Consider the following 27789-nt stretch of genomic DNA (forward strand, 5'->3'; position numbering starts at 1 on the left):
CAAGCAGGGCGGGGGGAGGGGGTAATCAGGTATAAATGCTAAGTGGCTGCTGTGCGCAAGCAGACACAGCGGAGTCCAGCAGCTTTAGATCCCTTGTCTTCCAGCCTACACCTTTCTCAGCTCCGCAGGTACATCCCCAGCAGGTGGCCAGGACAAGGATCTCCAAGGCAATCAGGTGCAATCCTGGAGGGCAACCGGTAGGAAGAGGGTCACAAAGCCATGTACGACTTTCCCAAGTCTGGACCCAACGTGTCCTGGTGGGCACTGGCCAATGCATCTGGCTGTCCAGGCTGCGGCACCAACGTCTCAGATGGCCTGGCTTACGGGTTGTGGTCCGTAGATGCCTGGCTGGTGCCACTCTTCTTTGGTGTGCTGATGCTGCTCGGCCTGACGGGGAATTTGCTCGTCATTTTTGTCATCTGTCGCCACAAGCAGATGCGCACAGTGACCAACTTCTACATAGGTGAGCACCTGGGCACTTCGAGGTGCCTGCCTGCCGCTCCCAGAGGGGAGTCTCTCCCCTGCCTGTCTCCAGCCCTTTTCCTGTTGTCCCTGTACCTCAGGTTAGAGGTCACGAACTCTGACATTGGAAGGTTCATGGGGGCCAGCCCAGGCTGCCGTAGTTAGAAGGCGGGTGGAAGAATGTGGCTTGGAGAGCTGGCCCCTCCCACTCCAGGTAGATGTCTGGTTGAAATGCCATTCTTCTGTCACAGTATCCAGTGAATAAAGCAGTGGGAGGAGGGACTGCTTGTCCTGCCGGCTCCCAGTTTACAACCTCCGCCACAGTGGTTTGGGTTTGCAGGCTTGTGCGATGGGGTGGCTTAGCGCACAGGTGCGTACTCAGTCAGTGTTCTCCATTCTATGGAGGATTTTGAGGGGGCACCACTGTCTCCAATTTGCAGATGAGTAAACCGAGGTTCAGAGGGGCAGGGTCTCCCAGACCTGCTCAGGCTCTCCCAGACCTGATGGGGTGAGCAGTGCCCCGTCAGGTCTGGGAGCTGGAATGGTTATGAAGCCTGTGTTGGAGGATGTTTGAAATGTAAAAGGGAAGGCTGGAGGATGCATGTAGTGAGCCTTCTGGAGCCATCCTACTGGTCACTCGGACAAAGAAGAGTGCTGGGGAGCTGGACCAGAAGCGCTGGGTGGCTGAGGCCTGGGTCCCACATCCAGCACCCCCACATTGTCTGTCTGCAGCCAACCTGGCAGCCACGGACGTGACCTTCCTGCTGTGCTGTGTGCCGTTCACGGCCCTGCTCTACCCTCTGCCTGCCTGGGTGCTGGGAGACTTCATGTGCAAGTTTGTCAACTACATTCAGCAGGTGAGCTGGGGCTTTAGGAGAGGAGCTGGGGGACACAGGGTGTGGTCTGGGTGTGGGGGGGCTGGCCCCATCCATAGCAGGTGGGAGTGGGGTTAGAGTTTGGTGGGTGGGGCTAGGAGGAAGTGTAGCCTTGAGGGGATGGGGGTGGGGGGGAGCAGAGGACCTGGGCAATGGGAAGGGATACAGACAGGCGCTGGGAGTCTGTGACGGGCACAGGGAGGGCTCTCCCAGTTCTCACCCTGCCTGTCCCTAGGATGGCTCTGCCTCTCTTTGTCTCAGCCTCTGGGTCTCAGCAGACTCCCAGTGGCCCCCTCAAGCCCCTACCATCCTGGGGTCCTATATAGTATCACTCTTCTCCTGCCCTTTCAATTTTGTGGCATCTGAAGCCCCTTCCAGGATATGCCCTGTGTGTAGGGGGCGGGCGGTACTCGAAATGTGGGCACAGACAGACTCGAGGGATGGGGGGTGAGGAGGCACACACCAGCTCCTGGCACTCCCAGGTCTCGGTACAGGCCACGTGTGCCACCCTGACTGCCATGAGCGTGGACCGCTGGTATGTGACCGTGTTCCCTCTTCGCGCCCTGCACCGCCGCACGCCCCGCCTGGCGCTGTTTGTCAGCCTGTGCATCTGGGTGGGTGAGTGCAGCGCTGGGGCACACAGGGTGGGGGGACAAGTCCTCGTGTCCTGGCCACCTTCCTCCTCACCGCCCCTCTCGGAGCCTCGGTCGTGCATCTGGGAAACGGGCACAATAGCGCTCCCGGCAAAGAACCGCTGAGGGCGCAGACTGGGGAGGCGCCTGGGAGACCAGGGCCCTGGCCCCCTCCTACCCCTCTTCCCCGGGGCAAAGTCTTTCAGCTGCGCCTGTGGTGCAGGCTCCGCAGCCGTGTCGGCTCCGGTGCTCGCTCTGCACCGCCTCTCGCTGGGGCCGCCCACCTACTGCAGCGAGGCCTTTCCCAGCCGCGCTCTCGAGCGCGCTTTTGCGCTCTACAACCTGCTGGCACTCTACCTGCTGCCGCTGGTCGCCACCTGTGCCTGCTACGGGGCCATGCTTCGCCACCTGGGCCGGGCCGCCGTGCTCCCGGCGCCTGCGGACAGCGCCCTGCAGGTGCGCCTCTGGTTGGGTGGGGGGCGCGGCCAGCCTAGGAAGAGGGTAGACACAGCTGGGGGGAGGCATGTCTGGAGGAATCTAAGAGGGTGGTGACCCAGTGGGGGAACCTGAGGGGACTAAGGAGGGACGCTCTGAGGGGGTGTCCCATAGCCTGTTCTCCCACCTCCCCCCATTCCCAAGGGGCAGCTGCTGGCGGAACGAGCGGACGCTGTGCGAGCCAGGGTGTCACGGCTGGTGGCGGCGGTGGTTCTGCTCTTCGCTACCTGCTGGGGCCCCATCCAGCTGTTCCTGGTGCTGCAGGCGCTGGGCCCGGCTGGCTCCTGGCACCCGCGCAGCTACGCAGCTTATGCGCTCAAGACCTGGGCGCACTGCATGTCTTACAGCAACTCAGCCCTGAACCCGTTGCTCTACGCGTTCCTGGGCTCGCATTTCCGTCAGGCCTTGCGCAGAGTCTGCTCCTGCGCTCCCCCGAGTCCCCTGTGTCCCCCACGTCCCGGACCGCCGGCCACGCCGTCCACCCGGCCTCCAGAACGCCCGGGAGCAACTAGCCAGGGCCAAGCAGGCTGTGCGTCCTGAGGGAACATGCTACCCCTCTCTGAGCTGACTCCGGCGGGATGGATGGAGGTGGGGCCCTCCGGAACAGGTGTTGCTTGAACAGCAGCTGCCGCTATTCTGTTATTAATATCTTTGTTCTTGTCCAAGATAATCTTAGTGAAAATGTTTTATTCTCTTGTAACGTCTGGTACAAATTGGCTGTGATGTTTGCCATGCTTCCTATTATGATGATTGTTTCTACATTTCCTGAAATTGAAGATGCTTTGATGCTGGCACCGTCTGAAACTTTCCAGGGAGCGTCAATAGACTCAGAAGACGTTGTTTACACACTGCCTCGTGGTTGCCTGTAGGGTTGTAAGATTCATCCCGTTGTCAGTGATATTAAAATGTGAATACATCGTGCGTCTTAAAATAGGTGGAACAGGATGTTATTGTTGCTACCCGGTGAGTGTCCAGTGCCTGGGCCAGAGAACCCCCCTGGGGCACAGTGCACAGAGCGGCCATACAAGACGCGGGACTGGTCCCTGTGTAACAAACCGGCCCAACAGAGTGACTTAGAACAGCAGCCGTTTTTATCTCTTACTGTTCCAAGGGGCAATGGGACTCAGCCTGGCGGTGCTGTGACCATGTGGTGTTGGCTGGCCCCGGAAGTCAGTTAGGAGAAGGCTTTGCTCTAGCGGCCAGTAGCTGAGTGCTCCTCTGAGGGCCACTGGGCTTCCCCCCTCTTGGTGGTCAGGAAAATCAGACATTCATTTGTACACATCTCCCGAGGTGTGGGCTTGGAAATGCTAAAATGTCGCTTTTCCACACTGAGATGTCAGAGTCCCACCAGATTCTACAAGGCGGGGTGGGAACCCCACATCCTGGAGGGTGGGGCTGCATGTGCCCGCTGGGGGGCATAGTGCAGTCTCCCCAACAGCCCTGCAGGCTGAAGGCTTCGTGGCACCAGAGAGCTGCCCGCACCTCAGAGGGCCCCAGATTATACGGGGACGTGGCTCTCCAAACAACCCAGGTTTGCAGAGATACGCGTGTGAGACCGAGTCTGGAACGTTATGCCGTTTTGACATCAGCCTAAAGCTTGTTTGTTCTGGTTTTTAAGACCCAGCCTCTAGAATGGGCTGGATATGAGGGTGAAATTCTTTTTGCTTATGGGCCCTGCCCACCTCCCACTTCCCCCCAGTCACTATCTCCCCGTGGCTCCCTGAACTGCTGCCATTCTTCATGCATCGGGGGCCTTTACACGTGCAATTTCCTCTTTTGTGCCAGGTGTACCCTCTCACACACATCACGTCTCTGGCCAGCTGCCTCCCCTCCTGGGAAGTCCTCCCAACTCCCTCCAGGCTGGGTCAGGCACTCCACCTGGCTTCCCAACACAGCTCTAACAGCCTGACATGGTGCCTTCTGGGTGCATGCCTCACTTGGTCTCTCAGGCGTCCCCAGAGCCCAGTATACAGTAAAGCTGAATAAATATTTGTGGAACGAATAAGCAGATGTGTTGTGGGGATTCAAAAAAGGAAGTATGTGTGAGTGGCAGGATTGCTCTGTGAAAAAGGAATTTAAAAATTAATTTAAGAGGGACTTGGCTGGGTATATCAGTTGGTTGAAGTGTCATCCTATACACCAAAAGGTTGCAGGTTCTATTCTTGGTAAGGGCACCTATCTAGGTTGTGGGTTTGATCCCCAGTAGGGGTGTGTATAGGAGCTAGCAGATCGATGTTTCTCATATTGATGGTTCTCTCTTTCCTCTCTCTCTTTTCCTCTCTCTCTAAAATCAATGGATGTATCCTTGGGTGAACAATTACAATAATAATAATTTAAGAGGGATGGACTCTTGGGCACCTATCTCAGAGAAATGAAAACTTCAGTTCATGCGAAAACCCGTACATATTTGTTCGTAGCAGCTGTATTTGCAAAAGCCCCAACGTAGAACCAACCAGACGCTCTCCACCAGGGTATGGGGGCGACAGGCTGCGGGCCAGCCGCACCACAGGCTACGACTCAGGAGGGAAGAGTTATGCACACACTACAGACACGAGAACGTCTCGGATGGATCTGCAGGCAGGACACTGAGTGGGAAGGGCTATCCCCAGAAGTTCACGATGTGTGATCTGAGCTCTTAACATCCTGGAGGTGGCAAAGCTACAGGAATGAAGAACACATTCATGGTAGCCCGGGTGAAGGGTGATGGTGAGGAGAGAAAGGTGGGCGGGTGACCCGAGGGACCTTTTTGATGGATTGGTCTGTCCCTGGACTGTGGTGGTGGGTTCACAAACTTACGCAGGTGATAAAGTGATGGTGACAAATACACACACACACACACACCAGTACAAGTAAAATGGGGAAATCAAAGAGGATGGCTGGATTGCATCAATGTCGATATCCTGATTGCAATATCGTACTACCGTTTTGTAAGATGTTACTCATAGGGGAAGCTTGGTGAGGGTATGAGGGAGCTCTCTCCTCATTCTACAATCATCTTGAAACAAAAAGTTAAAAAAAATGAAATTAAAGGGAAGGAACTTTCAGAAAGGGGAATCATTTTAAAACTGCAGATGCATGGTGTGCTCTTTGTTTATTTTCATGTCCGTTCAGCTGGACACTGGTTTCAGAGACCCTTCTGTATGCCAAGCTCTGTGGTAGGGGCTGAGTCACACAGAAGCAATGAGCAGCCCCTGCCTGCACCAGTATGGAGCCCCCCATCTAGTGGGTGATGGGGCCAATAAGTGGCAAACTACCTAGAGAGATGTAGTGTCACAGTAGTAAAAGGGGTTAAGAAGGGGAAATGTGTGCACTGTGAATAACTGGAAACCTGACCTTAGTTGGGGGGGGGGGGGAGAGTCCAGGAAGGCTTCCTGGAAGAGGTGTGTCCAGGAAATGTGAACTGAACACAGGGGTGGGGGAAGAGCACACCAGATGGAGGGCACAAGACAGTGCAAAGGCTCTGGCGCAGGATATATTAGATGGATTTGAGAAATCACTAGAGGCAGGTGGGCTGGAGGGGAATGAGGAGGGGATCCCCCACCCTGCCTCCTTCCCACATAACAGAGAAAAATGTAGTTCCCAAAACTATTATGTGAGGAATGGATTAATATTGACCCATTCTACAGAGGGGGAAACTGAGACACAGGGAGGCCCATGCACCTGCCTGGGGTGGGGTGGGTGTGCATTCTGATCTGTTTGGCAGTTTCTGGGTGTGGAGGGGGCTTCCCTGCACTTTGGAGACTGAGCTGGGGCCTGGCCCTTTATGGGTGGCTTCCCTCCCCAGCTCAGCTGAGTCTCTAAACAACCCTTCCCCAGGTTCCTAACTCTGGGGTGGGGGGCAACAGCTGGGCCTGGGTGTTTAATAGCTTAAAGGTGGAGGCCTCTCTGCTCTTTTCTGTCATTAGACCCCAGCTAACCCTGGGGCTAGAGGCTGGGATCCCAAAAGGGGCAGATAGGACTTGGGCCCTGGGATGATGGGGGCAGCTCACCAGGACCTGTCTCCTGTCCTTGGGACTCCCCCGGACAATGGCCCCGAAATCTGGGGGACGATTTAGGGGAATGACCTTGAGAAGATGGCAATGCTATGTACTTTAGGGCGTGAGCTGCACAAGACCAGGGACATTCAAGACCAGGGACCCCAGTCCCTGAGGAGCAGACACGGAGAAGTTGAGAAGGGGGAAATCTTGCCAACAGCGGGGGTGAGTCAGGTTGTTTTCCAGGTTGACGGGCACCATGTAAAGCTTCTCAGCAAGGAGAGAGATGGTCCAAGGTATGTGGAGATTGCTTTCAATTTATTATTTCATTATTGTGACTATTCCAATATTTTGGTCTGCCAGGGCCAGGCATATGGCAGTACAACCCACCTGGGTATGGGCCCCAGGGCCACCATATGGGGAAAGCCCTAGGGGTCTGGGTGGGTAGGAAAAAGGGTTAATTTTATTTTCAGATAAAAAATGAAAAAAAAATCCGTTGAACACTTAGGATATATCTAAAATTATTCTTGTTTATATTTTATCTAGCAACCCCACCTTAGAGCATTCAGATGGCGCTACAGAGGAGAAAAAATTATGCGGGCCTCAGTCTCCCCTTCTGATCCAGGAAACTGGTTTTCACGTGAGATGGCGTCACCTAGCGGCCTCCAGCGGGAGCCGCGGTGCGACGACTCTGGTCCCGCCCTGCGGCTGCAGTTCCGCAGGTTCCCGGCAGATGGCGCGCGCACCCCATAGAAATTCCTAGCTTTCCTGGGTTGATCACCTCCGCCCCCTGCCCCGGGCAAGGAGTCCCCCGCCTCTAGGGAAATATCACTTACGCGTACCCCAACCTGGACGCCCCCGCCCCTACGCTGAGAGAGTTTCCCCGCTGCAAAATAGGTCAAGCAGAGCCACACTATTTCTTGCCCTGGTCTCAGGAACTTTTGTTTCATGGACCCCTTTTATGAAAATATATTTTTAAAATTACATTTTACAGCTGTGTTAGTATAACAACGAATATAACCCTGATTGGTGCGGCTCAGTGGATTGAGTGTCCTTCAGGCGAAGGGGTCGCGGGTTCAGCACATCAGGATTGGGGCACATCCTGGGCTGCTGGCGTCCCGGCGGTGGCGGCGTGGGATAGGCAACTGATGTTCCTATTGCACATTAATGTCTCTCTCCCTCTTTCCCCTTCTCTTCCCCTCTCTCTAAAAATAAGTAAATAGAATTTTTTAAAAATAAAGATGAATGTACTTTAGGCAGAATTCATTACTATGTATTCCTGATTATTATATTCATTTTTTCTTATTTTAAAAGAAGTTAAAATTACACGTTTGTGGGTCCTGCCTCATACGATAAGGCAACCTGAGGCCAGGTGTGAATGACGGCAGGTGTTGGGGGGGTACGGAGTTGGGCCCCACAGCCCCACTCCAGGTGTTTTTTTTAATACATGGATATGGTGAATACTTCAATTTGCCCTCCACATCTGTGTAGACAGACACCAAAACACCGTGTAGGATGTGAGAGGAAGAGAGAGAACACGAATTCATTCAGCCAGCCAACATTTATTGAGCACCTACTACTACATGGCAGGCTCAGCCTCAGGGCTGAGTTGGTTCAATAAATACAGCTGTTTTGAAATACAAGTGCCTGGATGAAGATTAAAAGAGTGATGTGATGAGGTGATGGGGCACACCTGACAGTGAGACAGGGTCAGGAAAGACCCTCCAAGGAGCTGAAGTTCCCGCTGAATCCAGAGAAGGCAAGGCACAGGTCATGGGGTGATGTGGGAAGGGCACTCCAGGCTAGGGAATGGCCAGTGCAAAGGCTGGGAAGTGGGAATACATATATTTGACTGGGAATAATGTGGAAAGGGAGGCAGTTTGGAGAGTTGGGTGTTTTTAAAGAGGATACCTACCCCTCCTTCAGTTAGCAGTTGAATGATGGGCTAAGGACCTGGGTGACGACCAGGCTGTTCCTTTGTGGGGCGGGGCTCTTCAAAGCACTAGGGGTCCCACAAGATGGTCGGGCTAAGAAACATTATGAGACTGGGGTTGCTGTACCTAATTTCCATCTTGAGAAACAGAGACCAGACGGGTGTCTGGATTAACCTAAAATCACACAGCCATGACCCAGAGAGAACCTGGAGCTGCTGTCCACCCGCAGCAGAGCCAGCAAGTCTGTATCGCTTCCCAGTTCCCTCCCTGGGCTAAAAATAGGACCCCCTCATGGGAGGCAGCTGGGAATCTTGCCGTCACTGACCCTCCTGGGCAGGGCACCTCTGGGGAAGCTGCATCTAGCTAGGTATGGACTAGGACTAAGGGTGCTGGGAGAGGGCAGCACCCTTCTTGCCCTCAGGGGACCCCCTACCCTGCCCCTCCCCATATAACAGAGGAAATGTAGTCTTCAAAACTACTGTGTGAGGAATGAATTAATTTTGATCCATTCTACAGAAGGGGAAACTGAGGCAAAAGGAGGCCCATGTACCTGCCTGGCATGAGACAGGGGTCCATTCTGATCTGCTTGGCTCTTTCTGGGTGTGGAGGGGGCTTCCTTCCACTTCGGAGACTGGGCTGGGGGCCCAGGACCCTCTCCCTGCACAGGCACCACATGTTAGCCATGGCTGCGGAGTGACATGGCCTGTAGCTCTGGACTGGTGGAGGTGTTTTGAGGGTAGATGGGAAGTCGATCTCCAATCACATAAATGTGAAACCCATTTTTCAGAAATGTCGCCATTTTAATGTGATGATTTTCTCCATCTCATAACTAAAATACCTAACTTTAGATAGAATAAAATGTGTGAGGAGAAAGAGGAAGAGAGAGAGGCTTAGCTGGGTCTCTAAATTACCCCTCCCCAGGCACCTGGGGTGGGGGTGGGGCAACAGCTGGGCCTGGGTGTTTAAAAGCCTAAAAGGTGGAGGCTTCACTGCCACCTGCTGCAATTAGACTACAGGCAACTCTACAATTTGGGGGGCGGGCGACGTGGAGGGATGATCCCAAAAAGATGGCAATGTTGTGTACTTTAGGAGAAGCGATGGACTACACAAGATCCCACCCCAAAATTCAAGATGAGAGAACCGAGTCGCACCCGGTGGGGACCCTTGAGAAGTAGGGCCCTCTGGGTGGCCCCTGTTCGCCCCTAATCTCCCACTTACCTGGGCTGAAGGGTGCAACTCCCTCGGGCTGAGCCCACATCCCCATCCCACCTTTCCCCACCCTACTCTGTTCCTCAGTTTCCGGCTCTTCCAAATGGGGACATTTAGAGTCTCCACTACCTAAAGATGTGAGGGTTGAATATTGCCTTGGGCACGTGGCCAGGAACCTAAGCATTCAGAATACGAAAATTATTAAATTATTACTAAGACGAGGATCTTCTCCTAGGTGGGTTGTCAGGTTCTTAAGAGGTGCTGACAGTCGGGGCTAGGGGTCGCCTCAATTTCGCGACGAGCCCCTTCACCCCCACCCCGGATCCAGCACAGAAGGCAGCAACTTACTCATTAGCGGGGCTTCGCTCCCCGCTGGGCAGCAGGTCCCCCTCCGGGACTCCTCCCTAACGTGCGACGGCCCCTGGCTACACTCGGGCTTCTCTCTCCCGCCCCGCCTCGCTCTCATTTCTCGTTACTATAGCTCAGTTCTTCCCCGGGTTTCGAATCCCCATTTTACAGACGTGAAAACCGAGGCTCAGCTGGGGTTGGGGGGGCAGGTCACTCGCACCGGGACGCTCAGGGGACAGAAGGGCAATTGCGAGCCTGGTAGATCCACCCCGGGTGCTCTGTAAGATGCGGAGGAGCTCTCCGACGCCGATCTGGTCGCCCCAATTTACTCCTCCTCCCCCACACTTCGGACGCTCCCAGCTCCACCCGCGTCTTCAGCGCTGTGTGCCCTGTGCGCTCTCGGAGGCGGTACGCACTTTGCCCACCGTCCCTAGGCAGGGGGCGGGGCCTCCCGCGTCGGTGTTCCCCTTACTTTTATTATGTATTATTTTTTAAAGGGGCCGCGACCCGAGAATTTCCGTCCACTCTCCTTTCCCTCCCCAACACCTCAAGGCTGGTCGTGCGTGGTCCGACCAAGCGCGGGGAGGACCAGGACCGTCCGGGAAGGGGGAGGGGGCCTCGCGAGACCCCTCCCCGCGTCTCAGGCCGCGGCGCTGAATCACCCGCGAGGTATTTGCATCTGAGAGCGATTTGTCACCCGGTGATTTGTCTTCCCGGCGGTGAGCGCGCCGGTGGGGGGGAGGGGAGGGGCGGGGGAGGCCGCGCGCAGGGAGACTTTTACCAATCCGGTCCGATGGGGGTGTAGACGCGGACTGGGCCGGCTGCTAGGTGAGTCCCCGCGCGGCGCAAACCCGGCGGCGGCCGGGAGCCAGCAGCTCTCAGCTTGCGGCCCGGGCCGGAGGCCAAGCGCGGCCGGGGCAGGGCCGGACGCCAGGCGTGGGGCATGCGCCGGGGGAGCGGGCCCCGCGCGGTGAGGCTGGGGTGCGGACGCTGGCCTTTTAAATCGCGGGTTTCGGTTCACGGTGATGGGGTTCCCGAAGTTGGGCAGGGATGTGGGTGGTGGTCCCGCTCCGTGAAGGCCACCCTAGTGGGTCGGAGTTGGGTGGTTTTCTCTGCACCCCTTGTTGACCTCACCCCCTACCGTGTTGCATAGGGGCGCGCCCGCGTGTGCGTGCGCGCGCGGGGTGGATCGGGGGTCGCAACTGCGTTCCCCCTCTAGCGGAAGGAAATGGTCTCTGGGCGCGCGCTGGGGGCTGCGCTCCGGGTTCTTAGTTCATTTTTTTTCTCCCTGGAATCTGGTGTTTTATTCTGGAGTTCTGAGGGGAGTGGGAGCCCTAGTGGGGAGGGCAATTCCCTAGTGACCCTACCCTGCCTGGACAGTTTATTTATAAAGTGTCGGCCCTCGGGCAGAAAGGGCCCCCTGGAGGGGACTACCCGGCGCCCGCACTAGAGGGTGGGTTCGGCCAGGGACCTGGCTCTCTGGTGGAGATCCCCGGGGAAAGCCCCCTCCCCCGTTTAGTGCCCCCCAGACACAAAGCGGGCGCAGGAAGCGCGGGGAGCAAGCGTTTGTCAATTCCAACGTTTGGTGTCTGACCCGGGCTGCGCGTTTGTCAATAATCTTCCGTTTTTCAGTCTCCCGGACCGAGGGTTTGCCCCCCCACCCCCCATGCAAATCGGCCGCTTTCCAAGAAGCGTTTGAAACCGGGACTGGGGTTTTCGTCGTCTTATTTCTTCTTCAGTGTTTTTTCTCACTTCCTCCAGGCCGCCCCCTTCCCACCCTCCTAGCCCCCTCCCATCCCTCCTAGCCCCCTGCCCAGCTTGCTGCCCCACCCTCCCCCTCCTCTTCCCTCTGTGGAGTGAGGGCCCCCTTTCGCCACCCGCGGGCCCCAGCCTTGCACAACTCTTTAAATAACTGTGTTTTGCAAGGCCCTGGCCGGGCCTGAGCGGGTGACCTCTCTCTCCTAGAGGCCTTAGGGGGAGGGTGTGGCCCGATCCCTCCTCACCACCCGCCAGCCACGTCCTAACGACCACCCAGCACCCCCCACCCCTGCCAGGTTCCTGCCTGGGAATGCTTTCCCATGGGGCTGTCATAAAGTGGGAGTAGGGGCCGAGGACAAAGGGCTCCTGGGGGGAGGGGTGGGGGTGGGTGCTGCCAGTTCAGGGTTAATGGCAGCCCTGAGGGGGCCCAGGCCCAACCCAAGGGAGCTCCCCGGTTCCCACCTGCCCCCTCCAGACCCAGCCTGGAGGCCTGCCCTGCTCCCCTCCCCCACGGGCTGACCCGGAAGGGTCATTAAACCCAGCAGGCCAGGCAGGGGCAGCATGGGGGGAGAGTAGCTTCCTCTGGCCTTTTCCTTATGCCCCCCCTCACAAAGCGGTGAAAGGCATTGCCTGGAATGTTTCCGTGGGAGGGGGCTTGTGTTGAGGTTGTCAAAGGTGAATGAGGGGCAATGGGCCCTAGACACTGGGTGAACGGGTGGAAAACGTCCCCTCAGCACTTCTTGGAGCTGGTGGGGGGTGACCATGGGGGGGGGGGGGCTGGGTGTTGCTTTGCTGTGCTGGTCACTCTCCAGCACTGTGGCCTCTAATAGGGTCTTTGTACCCAGAGAGCCCTGCTGGATACTGAGGTCCTTTAAGGGTGTGTCCCTTCCCACTTTTTACAGGGACCACTCACTTGCTCCCCCCCATTGCCCTTTTACCCTGGAAGCCCCAGGGGGCCTGGGTAAAGAAAGAGTGGCTAGCCTGGCGGAGGTGGAAGTCCACTGGGCTCACTGTGACTCTGTAGGGTCCCTCCCAAGACTGAAGTTGGGGAGGACTACACTGCAAGTCTCCTTGGTGGGGTCAGGTTCCTTTTAGTAGGTCACCTAGAACCAGGAGCCTCTGGCCCCTCAGACCCACTGGCTCCTCCTGTGTGAGATCCTTCTGCCCCAGGAGCAGGTTAAGAGCCTTTGGGGGTTCATTTGCTGTGTTAGGGGCAGCCTCCCAGACCCTCCTGCCCTCCCCACTATCCCTGTGGTATCTGGGGTATCACCACCAGGCCTGTTGAGTTCTGCCCATTTGTTTTATTGGTCACTTGGGTGGGTGTGGGTGTGGCCCAGGGGTGGGGGGCTGGGGTGAGACCTGAATCCTCCTGTCCTGGTGGAGCCTGGCTGTGCCAGGTTCTGGGACATCCCTCTCCAAGGCCACTGGAGGCTCTGGCAATTAAGGTTAGTGGTGAACTGAAGGGGGAACCCAGGCTAGGGATGGAGTGCATTACATTCTGGGACATTGGTTCTACTTGGGGTCCCAAAGAGCAGGGGAAGTCCCCCGCAGAGAGCACATGGGGGCAGTGTGGGAGGTTCTGATGGCACCCAGACCCCACTTAACAGAACATCTCTGAGCCTCAGTTTCCCTCATCCATAAAATGGGGATAATCTAGTGCCTACTTTCTTACCACTGACATAACATGGTGTCTGTTTTGTACCTGTCTTCACCATCATAAACTCACTTCATCTCTGCTTGAGCACAGTGAGGTGGGTGCAGTTAGGGTACCACTTTGCATATGGGGAAACTGAGTTCCAGAGGAGCTAAAGCTTAGGGCTGAAAGCATGAGCAGGGAAGGGTTAGCTCAGGGCCCATACATAGGAAACACTCAGTCTAGACTAGCCATTTTCTCTGTTAGTCTGAGAGAGTGGGGTACCTGGAGCCCTCTTGGCTGGGCAGCAGCAGCACCTAGAACCTGGAATCAGAATCCAGAACCCACCTGCATTCTGGTGCCTGGCAGCCAGCTGTAGCCAATCAGAGGCCAGAAATGTCCTGTTTCCCCCTGCTCTGTTTATGGAGCAATAACCCACAATGAAGTCGGCAACTGCATATTTCTTTGTGGGGCTGCCTCAAGATCCTTGGGAGCCCAGTGCTAGGTAACCCTGCTTCCCAGCCCACTGGAGGGCAGAGAGGGGGGATGGATAGGAAGAGTGTGCTTCTCTGCCTCCAGGGAGGCCCCCAGGTTTGCACCCTGATGGGAGTGAATGGGAGAGATTTTCCCAGAAGCCTTTGCGATCCAACCTCAGTGGGGAGCACGGCACTAAGGAGCCCAGTGTGATTTGACAGTCTCTCTTGCTGCCCTCAGGTTTCTGCAAACACACTAATGAGCTGGACACCAGCTGCTGCCTCTCCGTGCCCAGCGTGAGAAGGAGGTGCCACCTGTTGGCATGCCCCATCAGCCTTCAGTCTGAGCCAAGCGGCCCCTGCCCCCCGCCACCCTGCACTGTCCCGGCTCCCCCTCGGCCCCCACACTGCAGTGCGGCCGGGCCCCCTCCCCGAAGGGGCCACCCCTGCCACCCACCCCTGGTGCCCGGGGTGGCCCAGCCCGCAGGGCCATGAAGCTACAGGCTGTGATGGAGACACTCCTGCAGCGGCAGCAGCGAGCACGCCAGGAGCTGGAGTCCCGGCAGCCGCTGCTGGCCGAGGCCCCTGCTGGCCCCCCAGCCCTCTCCAGGGCTGCGTTGGACGAGGACAGAGACCCTGAGAACACCCGAATGCAGCAGGCACAGATGGCTGCGTTGGCTGCCATGCGGGCTGCTGCTGCAGGCCTTGGACCTGCACCCAGTCCCTGTGGCTCTGAGGATGGGCCCCCTGGCTCAGAGGAGGACGACATGGCGCAGGAGGGGGAACCATCCTCACCAGGCCGAGGCAGAGAGGCGCCAGGACATGCTGAAGGCGACGGGCACTTTGAGGATGTGGGCTCTGATGACGGCCTGTGAGTGAGGGTCTGCAGTCTTCACACACTGAATGGTGTCTGGGTCTTGGAGCAGAGCTGTGAGGGCAGGACAAAACCCCCCAGGGAAGTGCCACCCTTTGGACTTTCTGGATGGCACTGGAGGTGTTGTCCTCCAAGTGCACTGTCCAGTGTGGATGCCACAAGTCCTAAGTGGCTACTGAACGTGTGCGATGTGTCCAGTGCCACAGATGTGGCCGAGGATCAGTGTTTGCAGTGTCCTTGGCATCTTAATTTTTTTCAAGCTTGTATTTTACTTTTTATTTATTTATTTATATTGTATTTTTTCCCCATTACCATTTAGTGCCCTTATACTCCCCTCCCCACCACAATCACCACACTGTTGCACCGTAATTTAAACCATGGCTCAGTGAGGCTGCAGCAGATTCAATGTCAGGGACAGATAAGGTTGGTGGGTTGGGTGGGGCCTGCACGGGGTTGGGATTGGTTGGCTCATTGGGGTCTGTATTCCATGGAGGTCCAGTGTGGGCCCTGAGCTGGGTGCTGGCGAGAACCCAGTGGGGTAAAGAAGCAGGGTGATTGCAGGCTGTGTTGGGGCTGCTAAGAAAATGAAGCAGGGGTACTGGGGAAGGGGGTGGCTATGGCCAGGATTAACTTTCTAGAATGATGGGCAAAGTGTTGATAGTCCCTAGGAAAGGCTGAGGAGCCTGGAACAGCCCAAGCAAAGGCCCTGAGGCAGGGACCAGCTTGGTGTTTTCAAGGCTTAGCAGGGTAGCCTGTGCAACAAGGGAGAGGAGAGGGAGAGCCAGTTAGCTCTAGGTGGGGGCTGGGGCTTATATCAAAGGGGCAGCTACAGCTGGTCTCAGCTAATTGGGACCAAGAGGTGTAGGGCCCATGCCCCGCTTACCGGCCCTCACAGCAGCTGGGGCAGGTGAGGCCCAGCCTTCCCACGTGGAGAGGGAAACCAGGCTGGAATGAGGAGCTGGACTTACCCCGGGGCAGGGGTGAGCTGGTGCCCTCTCCTCTGACTTCTGCCCTCTGCCCACCCCAGGAAGCCAAAATGGGAAGAAGAGGAGGAGGAGGAGGAAGAGCTGGAGGAAGACTTGGGGGAGGAGGATGAGGAGGAGGAGGAGGAGGAGGAAGACTACGAAGACGAGGAGGGGCTTGGGCCCCCGAGCTCTGCTGGCCTGGGCCCTGCAGCCCTGTTCCCCCACAATGCCCAGGTGCCCCAGGCCTTCCGTGGCGGTGATGGGGGGGCCCGGGTGCTGGGCAGCCAGGAGCGCCCAGGGGCTGGCCCAGCCCACCCCGGAGGAGCTGCCCATGTCGCACCCCAGCTACAGCCTCCTGACCACGGGGACTGGACATACGAGGAGCAGTTCAAGCAGGTGGGTTGTGCATCGGAATGAGGGCTGTAGAAGCAGGGGCACACCTGGCTGTTACTGGGACCCTTCCCGCTGGCCAGGATGGCTTTTGCCTCCTGCCTGCAGTTGCCAAGCTGGGTGTGAGGGATCCCATGGTTGGGCTGGCTGGCTGTTAAGTGCATGAAATGGGGGCCTGAGCCAAGAAGGAGAAGTCTGGGACTCTTGGTGCCTGCACCAGAAGGACAAGCAGGAAAGGAGCAGAGTAAGGAGAGGGTTTCAGAGTGGAGGGAACGGCCCAGGCGAAGGCTGTGCGAGGGGACTGGCTCCGCATGGGTTGTGGGTGTGGCCTGGTGACCCAGGGTGGGGGTGGGGGTTAGAGGCCTTGTCGGTCTGGTCTCTTGAGTGGAGTCCAGTTTATTGAGGCCCAGGCTGTTGATTGAGAAGGAGGTGGCCACGTTGGACGGCTGCGCACCCTGGGGCTCTGGAGGGGCGGGGAGGAAGCAGGCCATTCTGGTGCCTTCCCGAGAGCGGGGCCAGGGCAGAGGAAGTGGCCGGGCGGGGCATCCTTTGAAGTTTGGCCGAGCTGGGCTGGGCAGATGGAAACCAGATGGCGGCCGGGGGGCAGCCAGGGCGGGCCGGTGGGGCTTGCATTCCATCCTCAGCCAGCTGGGCCCTGCCCCGACCTCTGGGAGTGGCTGGAAGGGACCTTGCTGGGGCTCCACCAGGCTGTGGACACGCCAGCACACAGGAGTGGCCTCGGGCTGGCTGACCTGTGGGTGTTGGCTCCTGGATAGGCTGTGGAACCTTCGTGGGGGCGTGAGGCCCAGCCACCCTATGCTGGTCTCTGGGGACCCAAAGCCAGCGGCCTCCCTCTCAGCCTCACTTGGAGAAAAGGATGCTGGGACCGGGCAGCCCTCAGAGACCAGTTCAAGCCATCAGAAAACTCACAGATGAAGTAACGAACAGGGAATTGGACCCATGGGGACAAGCCAGGAGCTCTAGTGGGAGTGATGGGGACGGACCTAGTGGGAGGAACGGCACCCTCCGGGTAGGCACACCAGCTTCCAGGAAGGGAGGGAGAGTTAACTGCCTCCTTTCCCTGGCCCCCTTGCCTTCCTGGGAAATGCCAGGTGGCTGGGTGGGTCAGCCTTGCTTCCTGCCTCGTTTTGGCCCACGGATGGTGGTGCCTTTTGGCGGAATGAAATCCAGCAGATGCCTCCTCAGGATGAGGCCAGCCATGTCCCATGAGTGGTCCTGGCTACCCCCTGCATGTGGACGCCAGCCTGAATCTGCATATAGGACTAATGGCCCCACCCTGCTCCTTGCCTCAGTTTCTCTCCCTTTGGGAAGGAACCTCTTACCGAACACCCACTCACCCCATTTTGCAGATGAGAAAATGAAGGCATAGTGTTGGGGGGGGTTTTGCAGACTGAGCCCCTGGCGTCCTCTGGGTTCAGTAGAACATAGACGGGCATGTTGTAGACGAGTCACATTTATTTGTTTGCCTAGTATTTGCTGTTTGTCCTGAACATAGTACTCGGGGAGCCCCAGGCTGGGGGGCGGCAAAGCCGGACAGACACCCCTGCCTTACAGGGTCACAGCCAGGTAGGAGGGATGAGGCTGTGCAGCCTCTGGGGGGGGGGGGTCAGAGGTCAACAGAACCCCTGCTCCTCTGGCCCCAACACGGACAGGAGATGCGGGTGGGGAGTCGGCAGTCAGGCCAGGTGGAGGTGAGGGGTCGGAAACCTTGACACCAGAGACCTTCCTGCAGGTCAGAAACAAAGGGCCTTGGGAGCCATTGTCCCATTTGTCCAGGAAGTGATGATGGTTACACCTAGGGTCATACAGTCGTTTTCAGGGGGGGAAACTGAGGCCAGAGGGTCAGGGAGCCCCAATGTCATACAGTCATTTTCAAGGTCTGCCCTGTCATGGGTGGAGAAGGTCAGCGAGCAAGTACATGGACAGCACGTGGAGTGTGGTCGGTATTTTACAGGGGCAGCGGGGGTGCCGGGCCTGCCCTGCAGTGCTAGGAGCTTGTTCTTTTTTTGTTTTGTTTTGTTTTTAAGGGAGGGCCCCAAGTTTCTCCTTTTCATTTGTTTGTTTATCTTTGGGGAGGGAGGGAGGGAGGGAGGGAGGGAGAAAGCGACAGAGAGAAACAGTGATGTACGAGAGACATATTGATCGGTTGCCTGTCACACGTCCCCAGTCGGGAACCTAGGCCGCAACCCAGGCGTCTGCCCTGACCTGGATTTGAACTGACGACCTTTTGGTTCACAGGCAGGCGCTCAGTCCACTGAGCCATGCCAGCCAGGGCCGGGAGCTTATCCTTGCCAGTTTCTGGCAGGTCCAGCTGCTGGTGCTGCCTGTCCACTCAGCTGGCCAGGCACCTGTGCAGCCAGTGTCAACAGTGGCTTGGTCCTAGTCAGCTTTGCAGGTGGCAGGGCTGTGTTGACTCTGGCGCTGCCCCACCCCCTTCCTGGCACGCTGCAGCCAGCTGCTAGCCATCCACTTGGCATCGTCTTTGCCTCTTCCTCCTGAGTCTTGGCAGGGCCTGGAGCTGACTTCTGCCCCCAAACCCTCAACAGCCTTGAAATTCCACCCTTAGCTATAAGTGTGAGGGCAGGCAGGCTGGGGAGGGGCCGGGAGCAGTGGGCTTGTGACCACGGAATCTTTCCTGGAAAACCTGGAACCTCCTCCTGTGGGCCCTCCTCCCTGTGCAGTGTTGACCGATGGAGGTCAGCTCACCTGGAGCCACTGGCTGGGGATCAGGTTATGTAATGGGCAACACTTAGGATCTCAGCCTCCTGGCATCAGATGTGGCTTCTGGTGGTGTCCTGGTGGTTTCCTGTCACTCACATGGCCATGCCTGGACTCTAGGAAGTGCCACTGTGAGTTTTCAAAGATTTTATCCATTTATTTTCAGAGAGGGGAAGGGAGGGAGAACAAGAGGGAGAGGAACATCAATGTGTGGTTGCCTCTTGCACACCTCCCACTGGGGACCTGACCCACAACCCAGGCATGTGCCCTGACTGGGAATTGAACCCGTGACCCTTTGGTTGTCAGGCCGGCACTCAATCCACTGAGCTATACCAGCCAGGGCCTATTGTGAGTTTTTAAATCAGTAGACTTTTTTTTTTCTTTTAAAAAATGTATTGATTGATTTTAGAGGGAGAAAGGAAAGGACAGGGGGAGGAAGAGAGAGAAAAATCAGTTTGTTGATCCACTTGTTGACGCATTCATTGGTTGCATCCTGTATATGCCCTGATCAGGGATCATGCCTGCAACCTTGGCGTGTGGGGACAACACTCTAACCAGCTGAGTCACCTGGCCAGGGCTTTTGGCAAACTCTTCATCACAGGTCTTCAACCGCTTAAGGAATGGAATCCTTCGTCTCAAGAACTCATATAAATGTTGGAACTTTCAAACAGCTTTATTGATAGAAAATTTGCATAGCATGGAATTCACCCACTTGAAGTGTGCAATTCACTAGCTTTTTAGTGTATTCACAAAGCTGTGCACTCATCACCGCAGTCAATTTTAGAACATTTTCATCCCCCCAAAATGAGCCCTATCCCCCTTAGCACTTTCCTCCACCCCCTCCCCTTGCCCTGCTTTACATAAACGGAATCACATGCTCCGTGGCCTTCCGTGCCTGGCTTCTCTCCCCAAGCATCGTGTTCCAGGTCTATCCACATCGTAGTGCCAGTGTGTCACTCCTATTCACGGCTGAGTGACACCCAGCGTGTGTGATGGCCCAGTGTGTGTATCCGTTCCTCCATGTTCGGACACGTGAGTCCATTCCACCCCTCAGCCACTTCGAAGGCTGCCGCCATGAACGTGCATGCGCAGCTTTGTGTGAACATGCGTTTTCGGGTTCCCTGCTGTGCACATCGGAGTGAGATTTCTGGTCCAGATGGTGACTATGTTCAGTGTTTTGGGGGCTGCTGAGTGCTGTTCATGGCACTGCCGCATTTTGCATCCCAGCTGCCGTGCAGGAGGCTCCGGTTTCTCCACATCTTCACCGGCATCTGGGACAATGACTGGTCCAGCTGTGCGGGTGGGGATTGTGTGGTATCTCACTTTTTTATTTTAAATTCTCACCTGAGGATGTGTTCATCGATTTTTAGAGAGAGGAAGGAGGAGAGAGAGAAACGTTGATTGGTTGCCTCCCATACGCGCCCTGATAGGGACGGAACCTGCAACCCAGTATGTACCCTAACCAGGGACGGAACCTCCCACCTTCTGGTGTACGGGGCAATGCTCCAATTCACCAAGCTACCCGGTCAGGGCTCTCTGTGGTTTTGATTTGCATTAAATGTTGGGATATTTCCCCCTGCTTTCCGAGGTAACATCTGCTCACCACGTAACTTCTTAAAGGAGATCAGAGACATATGACAGTTTTACCTGATATTTGCCACTGAATTGTGTGCAGGTAGCAGACTGAACGTCTTACATGTGTCTCATGTGTGCCCTCTGGAGCCTGCCGGTGGTGGGGGGACGGCCGTTGCCCCGTTGGGCAGATGGGGAAACCAAGGCACAGAGCGGCCCAGGCACTTGCCATGGGGGCAGTGTCTGAACTGGGATTGCATTCCAGGGGGCACTGGCCTCAGCACCTCCAGAGTGTTCCTGGGGAGTGGATGGACCAGTGAGGGGCAGGGGACACTGGCTGTGGGGTTTAGGGGAGGCCTAGTGGCCTCACTGAGCCTCAGTTTCCTTCAGCTGAAATGGAGGCAGTTGGTTCACAAAGGGGCCTGTGGACCCAGGGGGCACTCGGACAGAAATAGCCACCAGCAATCCCCAAGAGGCTGCTGCATCCTTGCTGTGGGCCCTGTCTGGCCCTTTCCATCCCTGGGCCTCCCAGGGCCCACTTACTCCAGGGTCGTCATGCGCCTCTGCAGCGCGGTGGCCCTGGGCACGGGTTCAGGGTCTGGGAGGTGAAGCCGAGGGTCTCAGGTGTCCTCAGCAAGAGGCCAGGGGTGCTTTTTCTGGTCCTGTCAGTTCATTTAGAGTTTTTGAATTGTGGAAAATACACTCATATACATTTTTAAGTCCATCTTTTATTCCAGAAATAACAGTAGACACTGTTCTCATCGGGGGAGAACACGGAAGGGTTCCACTGAGGCCCCAGGTCGGCAGCCCCTGCCCTGACCGGCGTCAGCTGTGGTTTTTCCAGGCCTGTCTCTACCCACTTCTGCCCAGAAATGTGACCTTTCCCAGGTGTGGATGGTCCCACCCAGCGCCGTGCTGGGCACCCTTCTTTTTGCGGGTGTTTTCACGTCATCGTCCCTCGGCCTCTGTGTGTGTCACAACGTCCCGAGTCGCCTGCTCTTGTTAGCTCAGTGCAGAGTCCCCTGTGGGGCCCGACGCCAGTGTGTCGGTCTTCTCCGTGTCCCTGTTGTAAACAGCATTGCAGTGAACATCTCTGGGCTCCTCAGAGCTGCTTGGGGGCAGGATGGGGTGGGGTGGGGAGCCGGAATTGCTGGGGCTCAGGGAGGAGGTGGCAGGCATTGTCTGGGTCCTGCTGGGAGCCCTCCAGGCTGGGGGTGCTAGGGCAGGACCCAGGAACTCCCATCCCTGTGGGGGTCGGGCTGGGCTAGAAGAGGATTGAAGGGAAGGCTGCCCAGAGGAAGGGGCTTCTCAGGGCACATAAAAGTTTGCCAGATGGACAGAGAAGAGTAGGGCCTGCTTCTTGGAATAGTGTGGCGAGAGTGTAAAAGGGAAGGGAAGGGTTGGGCAGAACATTAGGGCAAAGCAGAGGTGGGCTCAAGGGGGCCTTGGCAGGATTTGGAGCTAGGGAGAGGGAGAGATGCTGGGAGGACCCTTCTGGGGTCCACGGGCCGGGCAGGAGTGAGAAATCAGCAGCACAGTAGGCCTTTGGGTGCAGGGGGAGAGGATGAGTTAGAATGTTTTTCAGTGGGGGAGGGTATTCTGGGGAGAGGGCACAGTGTGGGCAAGGGCCAGGTCAGACACTGGGTTCTAATTCGTGTTCATCTGATGTGCTCCAGATGGGGTGGGCCAGGGGCCAGGCCCCAGGCCCCGTGCATCCTGGAAGCCAGCTGGGCACCAGGAGCCTTCCTGAGGCACCAGGAGCCCTGGGCCCTGTGCAAAGAGGCAGGGAGGGGTATTGGGAAGCCCCTGGGGAACCCAGTGCTCCCCGCCTAGGGCAGCGCCTGCCTCATCAAAGCTGCTGTGGCTGTTGGCTCAGAGCCAGCTGGGCCGTGGCAGGCGCGGGGAGGGTGCATGCCCGCCAGCTGCTGGCACCATGCCCCTGCCCGTGCCAGCCCTGGGAACCGCACTGACTCAGCCGGAAGAACCTTATCTGGCCCCTATGCTGTCACTCAGCTGCAGGGTCACCACCACGGGGTCACTGCCGCTGTGGCCTGGCCCCACGCCCACCGCCAGCTCCCCACCCTGGTGGCCGCTGCCAAGTGCCCAGCCACACCCCACGCTCTCTAATAACACACGCGGCCGGTGGAGGGAGTGGTGCCTGGCAGGCAGAGTGCCCTCGCTGGGCACCCCATCAGGGGATGGGCGTGGGTGAGTGAGCCACGTGGGGGCCCACCTGCTGGTGTGGATGTGTGTGTGTTGGGGGGGTGTGGCGGTGGTGCGTGGCTCCGTGGGCTGGGGATGTCCTGTCTTCCCAGGGCCTTGTGAGTGCTGGAGTCTGTGTTTACCAGAGCCAGGGCCCCCGGGGCACTTGAGACCCTGTGTGTGGGTAACCCACGCTTCTGCTGGTGCGTGGCTGTCACGTGTACGTGTGTGTATGTTCTGGGGCCACAGGGACCCATCTGCGGCATCTTTATGTGTGTCTGTCATCCTGAGCACCTGCTCATGTCCTGGTGTCTGATCCACTCTGACCCACGTGTATATGCGTACATGCACATACCATGTGACGAGTCCCCAATTTACGTGGAATGTTGCTGAGTGTGTCCTGGGGTCCAGACACACTTGGGGCTGGCGGGGCCTGTGTATCCCACAGCGTGTCGACTCGGGTGGCTGGGGTGCCCCTTATGTCCGTGTGTGACGGGGTGATAGTCTTCTGTGGCTGTGTGCAGGGGGTCTGCAAGCATGTCTGTGTGTCCAGCCTCCATGTGTGCCTGTGTTTGAGGCTTGCGTGCCTGTCACCATGGGCTTCCCCCACCCTGTGAAGCATGAGGTCTAGGCAGGGCCCATTAAACATTAGCCAGAAAGTCAAGTCCCCTGGTCATTGGTACACACTGGCCGCACAGGAGCAGGTCAGCTGCCCTTGCCTGCTGACGTAGCCCCAGGGATCCCTGAGGTGTGGGGGACTCCCACCGCCCTGCTTGATTCCCTCTTCCCCTCACGTGCTGTGTGGACTTAGGTAGGGGTGCGCCCTCTCTGATCCAGCATTCAGCCCACTCGGCGCCTGAGTTTCCCCACCTGACACCAAGACCCTTCAACCCCCTAAGTTTTCTGATCCCAAGAGCCAGCACCACCTGTAGTGAGGTGAAGGGCCCCCCTGGCCCTTTGTGACAGCCCGGTTCCCCATCACAGAGCTGTCACCATTCGGTGTACACTCCAGGCCTGCCCAGAGGAGCAGCTGGGGGTGCTGGCCGGCGGGTGGGCGCAAACAGGGTGGGATGCAGCCTGCCCCTTCTCTCCCCTCCTGGCTGCGTGCGGCCAGAGGACAATTGGGGGGTCACAGGGTTAAATGGTAACCAGTATGCCTATTGAATGCCTCAGCTCAGGACGTGGCCTTGCCCTGTGGTGGTCAGGGCTGGCGGGGGTCTCCTGGGGCTGGGGTGTGGGTGGGGAGGGTGTGGAGTCAGCACCACTCACACCCTTGCAGGTCCTGCGGCTGCAGGGACAGGTAAAAACTCGTATTCCAGGAAGAAACCCACCGTGGGGGGAATGATTTTCCCGCAGCACTCACGTCCACCCGGAACCTCAGAGTGGGACCTTATGTTGAAACAGAGTCTTTGTAGATATGAGTTAAGATGGGGTCACCCTGGAGTAGGGTGAGCCCCAAATCTAAGGACAGATGTCCTTATAAAAGGAGGAGACACACACAGGCAGACAGGGAGGCTATCACGTGAAGGCAGAGATCAGGACGGTACATCAGGGCGATACGGTCACCAGCCCAGGGACACTAGAGTCCCAAGAAACGGGGAGAGGCAGGAAGGACCCTCCCCTGGAGCCTTGGGCCACCTGACACCCTAACACCTTGATCCCAGATGCTGACCCAGACCCTGGCCCAGGCCCATGAGAGTGAATGGCTTTTTAAGGCCCAGCTCTGTTGCTTTCTTCCCCCGCACAGGAAATAATTCAAAACCTGAAGAAGGATTGGGTCCCGGACTTGGGACTTGGCCATGACATGGGTTGCCCCATCCCTATGGCTTTAGGGATTGACTTTGGTCAAGGGGACCCCAACTGTCCCGCCCATGTGGTCATGGGACTGGGTTTAGACAGGAAAACCAGGCTGTCCCCCAAGTGCATGTGTCTGAGCATGTGTGAGCACGTGCTGTGTACCGGCCCCCGTTCTGGGCACGGGGGGCGCATCTGTGAAGGAAGCAGACGGAAGAGGCTGTCTGTCCTCTTCCTGGCAGCGTGGTGGTGGGCGTGTGGGGCCCAGCAGGCCAGGTGGGTGAGACAGCCAAGGGCAGGCTGTCTGAGCCGTTATCTCAGAGCCAGTGCGCAAGGGTGTGTCCGTGTGTGTGTGTGTGTGTGTGTGTGTGTCTCTGTCTGGGTGAAAGGGTGTGTCTGTGTATGTGTGTCTAGGTGGAGGGGTGTGTCCGTGTGTGCGCCGGGAGACCACAATAGGGTGGGCAGGGCGGTGGGCATGTCAGGAGGGTCAGTGTGTCCATGCCCACGTGGAGTTCCAGGCGGGGGGCCGTGTGGCTGCTCTGGGTGGGGCTGGGGGTCTGGCCGTTTCCGTCTGGGACTGTTGAGAGTGTATGTGTGAGTTCTGCTGGTGCCGTGGGGGGTCATCTGCCATCTCTGTCCAGGCTGGAGTGGCTGGGAGTGTCTGTGTGCCCCAGTGCTGTGTGCCATTCTCTTTCTGCCCCATGGGGGGGTCTTTGAGGGTCCCCATGGTCACCCTAGCCTCTGCCCTGGTAGGCTGTGCTCCCAGACCTCCACCCGGCACAGGGCTGCGAGTCTGTCACTGCAAATGGGGACCTTCTGGGCTTGTGACGCCTCACCCGGGGGCATCGGCCCAGGCTCCTGGGCCCCCCGTGGGCCAGGCAGGCACCGGCTGCCCTTTGCTTCTGTTCTTCGCTTTACTACCCACCCCCCAGGACCATGACCGTGAATTCTTCCCCAGGATCTAGGCTGGGCCAGGTCCTCTGATGGGGACTGGGAGGCAGGGGGACAACCAGGGTGCTGGGACCCTGACCAGGTCTCTCTGGTCAGGTAGCCTCTTGGTTTCACCGTCTCTCCCTCACGTCTCTCAGTCTCCTTCCCTCTCTGTATCCTGCCTCCAGCCCTGCCACCGCCCTTCCGTTCCCCCATAATTCCTCCTCAACCGCCGCTTTCCCAGGCTGCCCTGTGCTGGCAAGTCCTGTGGATGGAGGTGCATGGGTGCCACCCTCTCCCTGCCCTGGCGGCTGCCTCTCTGCTCAGCCATCGGCCTACCTGCCTCTTCCCTGTCCCCTGAAGTGCCTCCTGATGGGCGCCTGCTTCTTGGAAGGGAAGTGGGACCTGAAGGCACCTCTGGGTTACTCATTTCTGTGCCATCACCATGCAGGGGTGGAGCCTAGCCAAGCTGGGGTGCAGATCGCTGGCTGTTGGCATTTCATTGTCACTGTTGCTTGTTACCATTTACCTAGTGTCCTGGTGCAGGAGGCACAGGACGTGGTGGGTGCCAGCCGTGTACTTGCCAGGGCTGCCCAGCTGGCACCCTGAAGGAACTGGAGATGTTCTAGGAGTGGGGGTCCCCTGCATCCAAGCCTACCTCCCACCTAGGGTGGATGGCACCCTGGGGCTGCTGGCCACCACCACGGCGTACGCAGTTCCTGTCGTCCCGCCCTTGGCCTGGGTCCGGCAGAGGCTTCTTTGGGTGTGTCCAGCAGTGATGCCAGGCCCCGAGCTCACCGGGGCCCCTTCCTCTTGACTCCTGGGTGACAGGTGGGAACAGCCCTGTTTCTTCCTGCTGTGTCGGCTGCCGTCCCCTGATGGGGGTACCTGGTCAGCTTGGCTGGGGCGGTGTGGCAGTCTCTACCCTGGCCTCCCAGTTCTGCTGGCGCTGTTTGGAGAACCTGGGTCAGAAGTAATGGGGACCTCACTCCCTGGCCAGGTGGACCTTTCTGAGCAGCTCCAGCTACTAGGAAAGTCCCTTCCCGCTTCTGGGGCTGCCCTGGGGCCCAGCCGCAGGGAAGCAGGGCTGGTTCCTTTCTGAGGATGCCCAGGACAGGGCTTTTAGTCCCTGGGGCCAGGCCCTGGGTCAGGGCTGGGACCCCAGTGTGAAATGCCGCAGGGCAGCATGGAACATCTGATTAGTAATTGCTGAGAGGGAGGAGGGAGATTCTGGATTTGGGGTTTGCTGACCCTGAAGCATTTGCTCAGAGACTCTGCGCATGTGAGGTGCTTTGGGGCGGGGATCCCTTCCCAACCTGGGGAGGCGGATGAGGCCGGAGCAGCCTGAGGTTGTTCCAGAGGCACAAGGGGGCCCTGTCTGGGCTCAGTCTGGGTTTGCCTCCATCTCCATGGTTTTCTCTCTGTGCTTCTGTTTTCTTGTCTGTGAAGCACTGCCTAACTCGGACAGTGGTCAGCTCAGGGCCAGGCCTGTGGGGAGGGGCTCCCAGCTCATAATGAGGCCACCTGGATTTGCATGTCATTTGCATGACAGCATGGGACAACCTCCTCCGTCCTCTGCTGCTCTTCCTAGAAGTGCCTCTGCTGATGCCTTTCCTGGGTGCAGCCTGGATGCCAGGCCTGCTGTTATCCGCCGTGAGCCTTCGCTGCCCCACTGGGACATGGGGCTGCTGGGCGACCAGCCTTGTCGGGCTGCCAAGGCAGTTTTTCTTGCCGCCGTCCCCAGCCGTCTTCCTGAAGCCAGACCCTCCCCCTGCACACCCTGGTTCTCATGAGTCCCTCATCTCCACCTGACACCCAGGCAGTGCGCCCCTGGCCACTTCACAGATGGCCCTGGTCACATGCACGGCTGATTGGGAGAAAAGGGGAGGGTTTCTGGTCAAGGCCCTACTACAGAATCTTGCATTCCGGAAATCTAGAAAGGTACTTCTTTGCGTTTTTGATCTGTGACTTGTTTCTGGAGCTTTTTATTAATATCTCTGTTGTGGGTGTGGGTGCTATGTCTTTTCAGAGAAAGGACACATGGCCGATTGGGGAGGGGTGGCCAAGCGGACAGATGTTTCTGCCCTGCCCAGAATCACTTCCCCAATTTCCTTCAAGGCCGGTGGGGCCCCTGCAGCATCTGCGTGTAGGAGGCCCTGCCTGGAGTGCTGACAGGAAGCGAAAGGGCTGAGTGGCCAGCAGGGGTGCCCCAAGGGTCGGGTGCTTGGGATGGCAACTCCTGGAAAGGGTCTGAGGACCCCCAAACATTGATTAAAGCCCCTACAGCAATAGACACAGCCCTTCCCCAATCCTTCAGGGGTCCTAGCTCCCACAGGCCTCCGGTTCTGTGATCATCTCCTCATCTGGCCTGGACCCCAAGGGGCATCTGGATCTCTCTCGGACACACTGCGTCCTCAGCGTCCAGCACGGGCCTGCCATACACTTGCTTAGTAATGGCTGCAGAATGGGTTGTCCTAGTCAAAACCCTGCGGACTGCCAGCTCTCTCTAGGTCTCTCCCTCCTCTGTGCT

At 57.7% G+C, this 27789-nt stretch overlaps 2 protein-coding genes across 8 annotated transcripts in view; both read left to right on the forward strand.

The window, feature by feature from the left end:
* The first annotated feature begins 5 nt into the window (after positions 1 to 5).
* Positions 6 to 7609, forward strand: KISS1R (KISS1 receptor). Of its 2 annotated transcripts, none has more exons than XM_036032100.1 (5): positions 6 to 463; positions 1195 to 1319; positions 1820 to 1955; positions 2193 to 2425; positions 6985 to 7609. In XM_036032100.1, the coding sequence occupies exons 1-5, from the start codon at positions 220 to 222 to the stop codon at positions 7189 to 7191; spliced, it is 945 nt and encodes a 314-aa protein (XP_035887993.1). In that variant the 5' UTR covers positions 6 to 219; the 3' UTR covers positions 7192 to 7609. The 2 variants fall into 2 exon arrangements, with proteins under 2 accessions (XP_035887993.1, XP_028377061.2); XM_028521260.2 differs by lacking the exon at positions 6985 to 7609 and adding an exon at positions 2609 to 3735 and having other exon boundaries at positions 8 to 463.
* A 2803-nt stretch (positions 7610 to 10412) lies between these two features.
* The window catches only part of ARID3A (AT-rich interaction domain 3A), a 36135-nt gene continuing 18758 nt past the window's right edge, over positions 10413 to 27789 (forward strand). The window contains exons 1-3 of one of the 6 annotated variants that reach the window (XM_028519610.2): positions 10413 to 10648; positions 14035 to 14664; positions 15695 to 16028. In XM_028519610.2, coding sequence (XP_028375411.1) covers positions 14285 to 14664; positions 15695 to 16028 — 714 coding nt within the window. In that variant the 5' untranslated portion in view covers positions 10413 to 10648; positions 14035 to 14284. The other 5 variants (XM_036032095.1, XM_028519611.2, XM_036032098.1 and 2 more) reach the window with 5 other exon arrangements.

Source organism: Phyllostomus discolor, chromosome 8 (genome assembly GCF_004126475.2).
Source record: "Phyllostomus discolor isolate MPI-MPIP mPhyDis1 chromosome 8, mPhyDis1.pri.v3, whole genome shotgun sequence".
NCBI lineage: Eukaryota > Metazoa > Chordata > Mammalia > Chiroptera > Phyllostomidae > Phyllostomus > Phyllostomus discolor.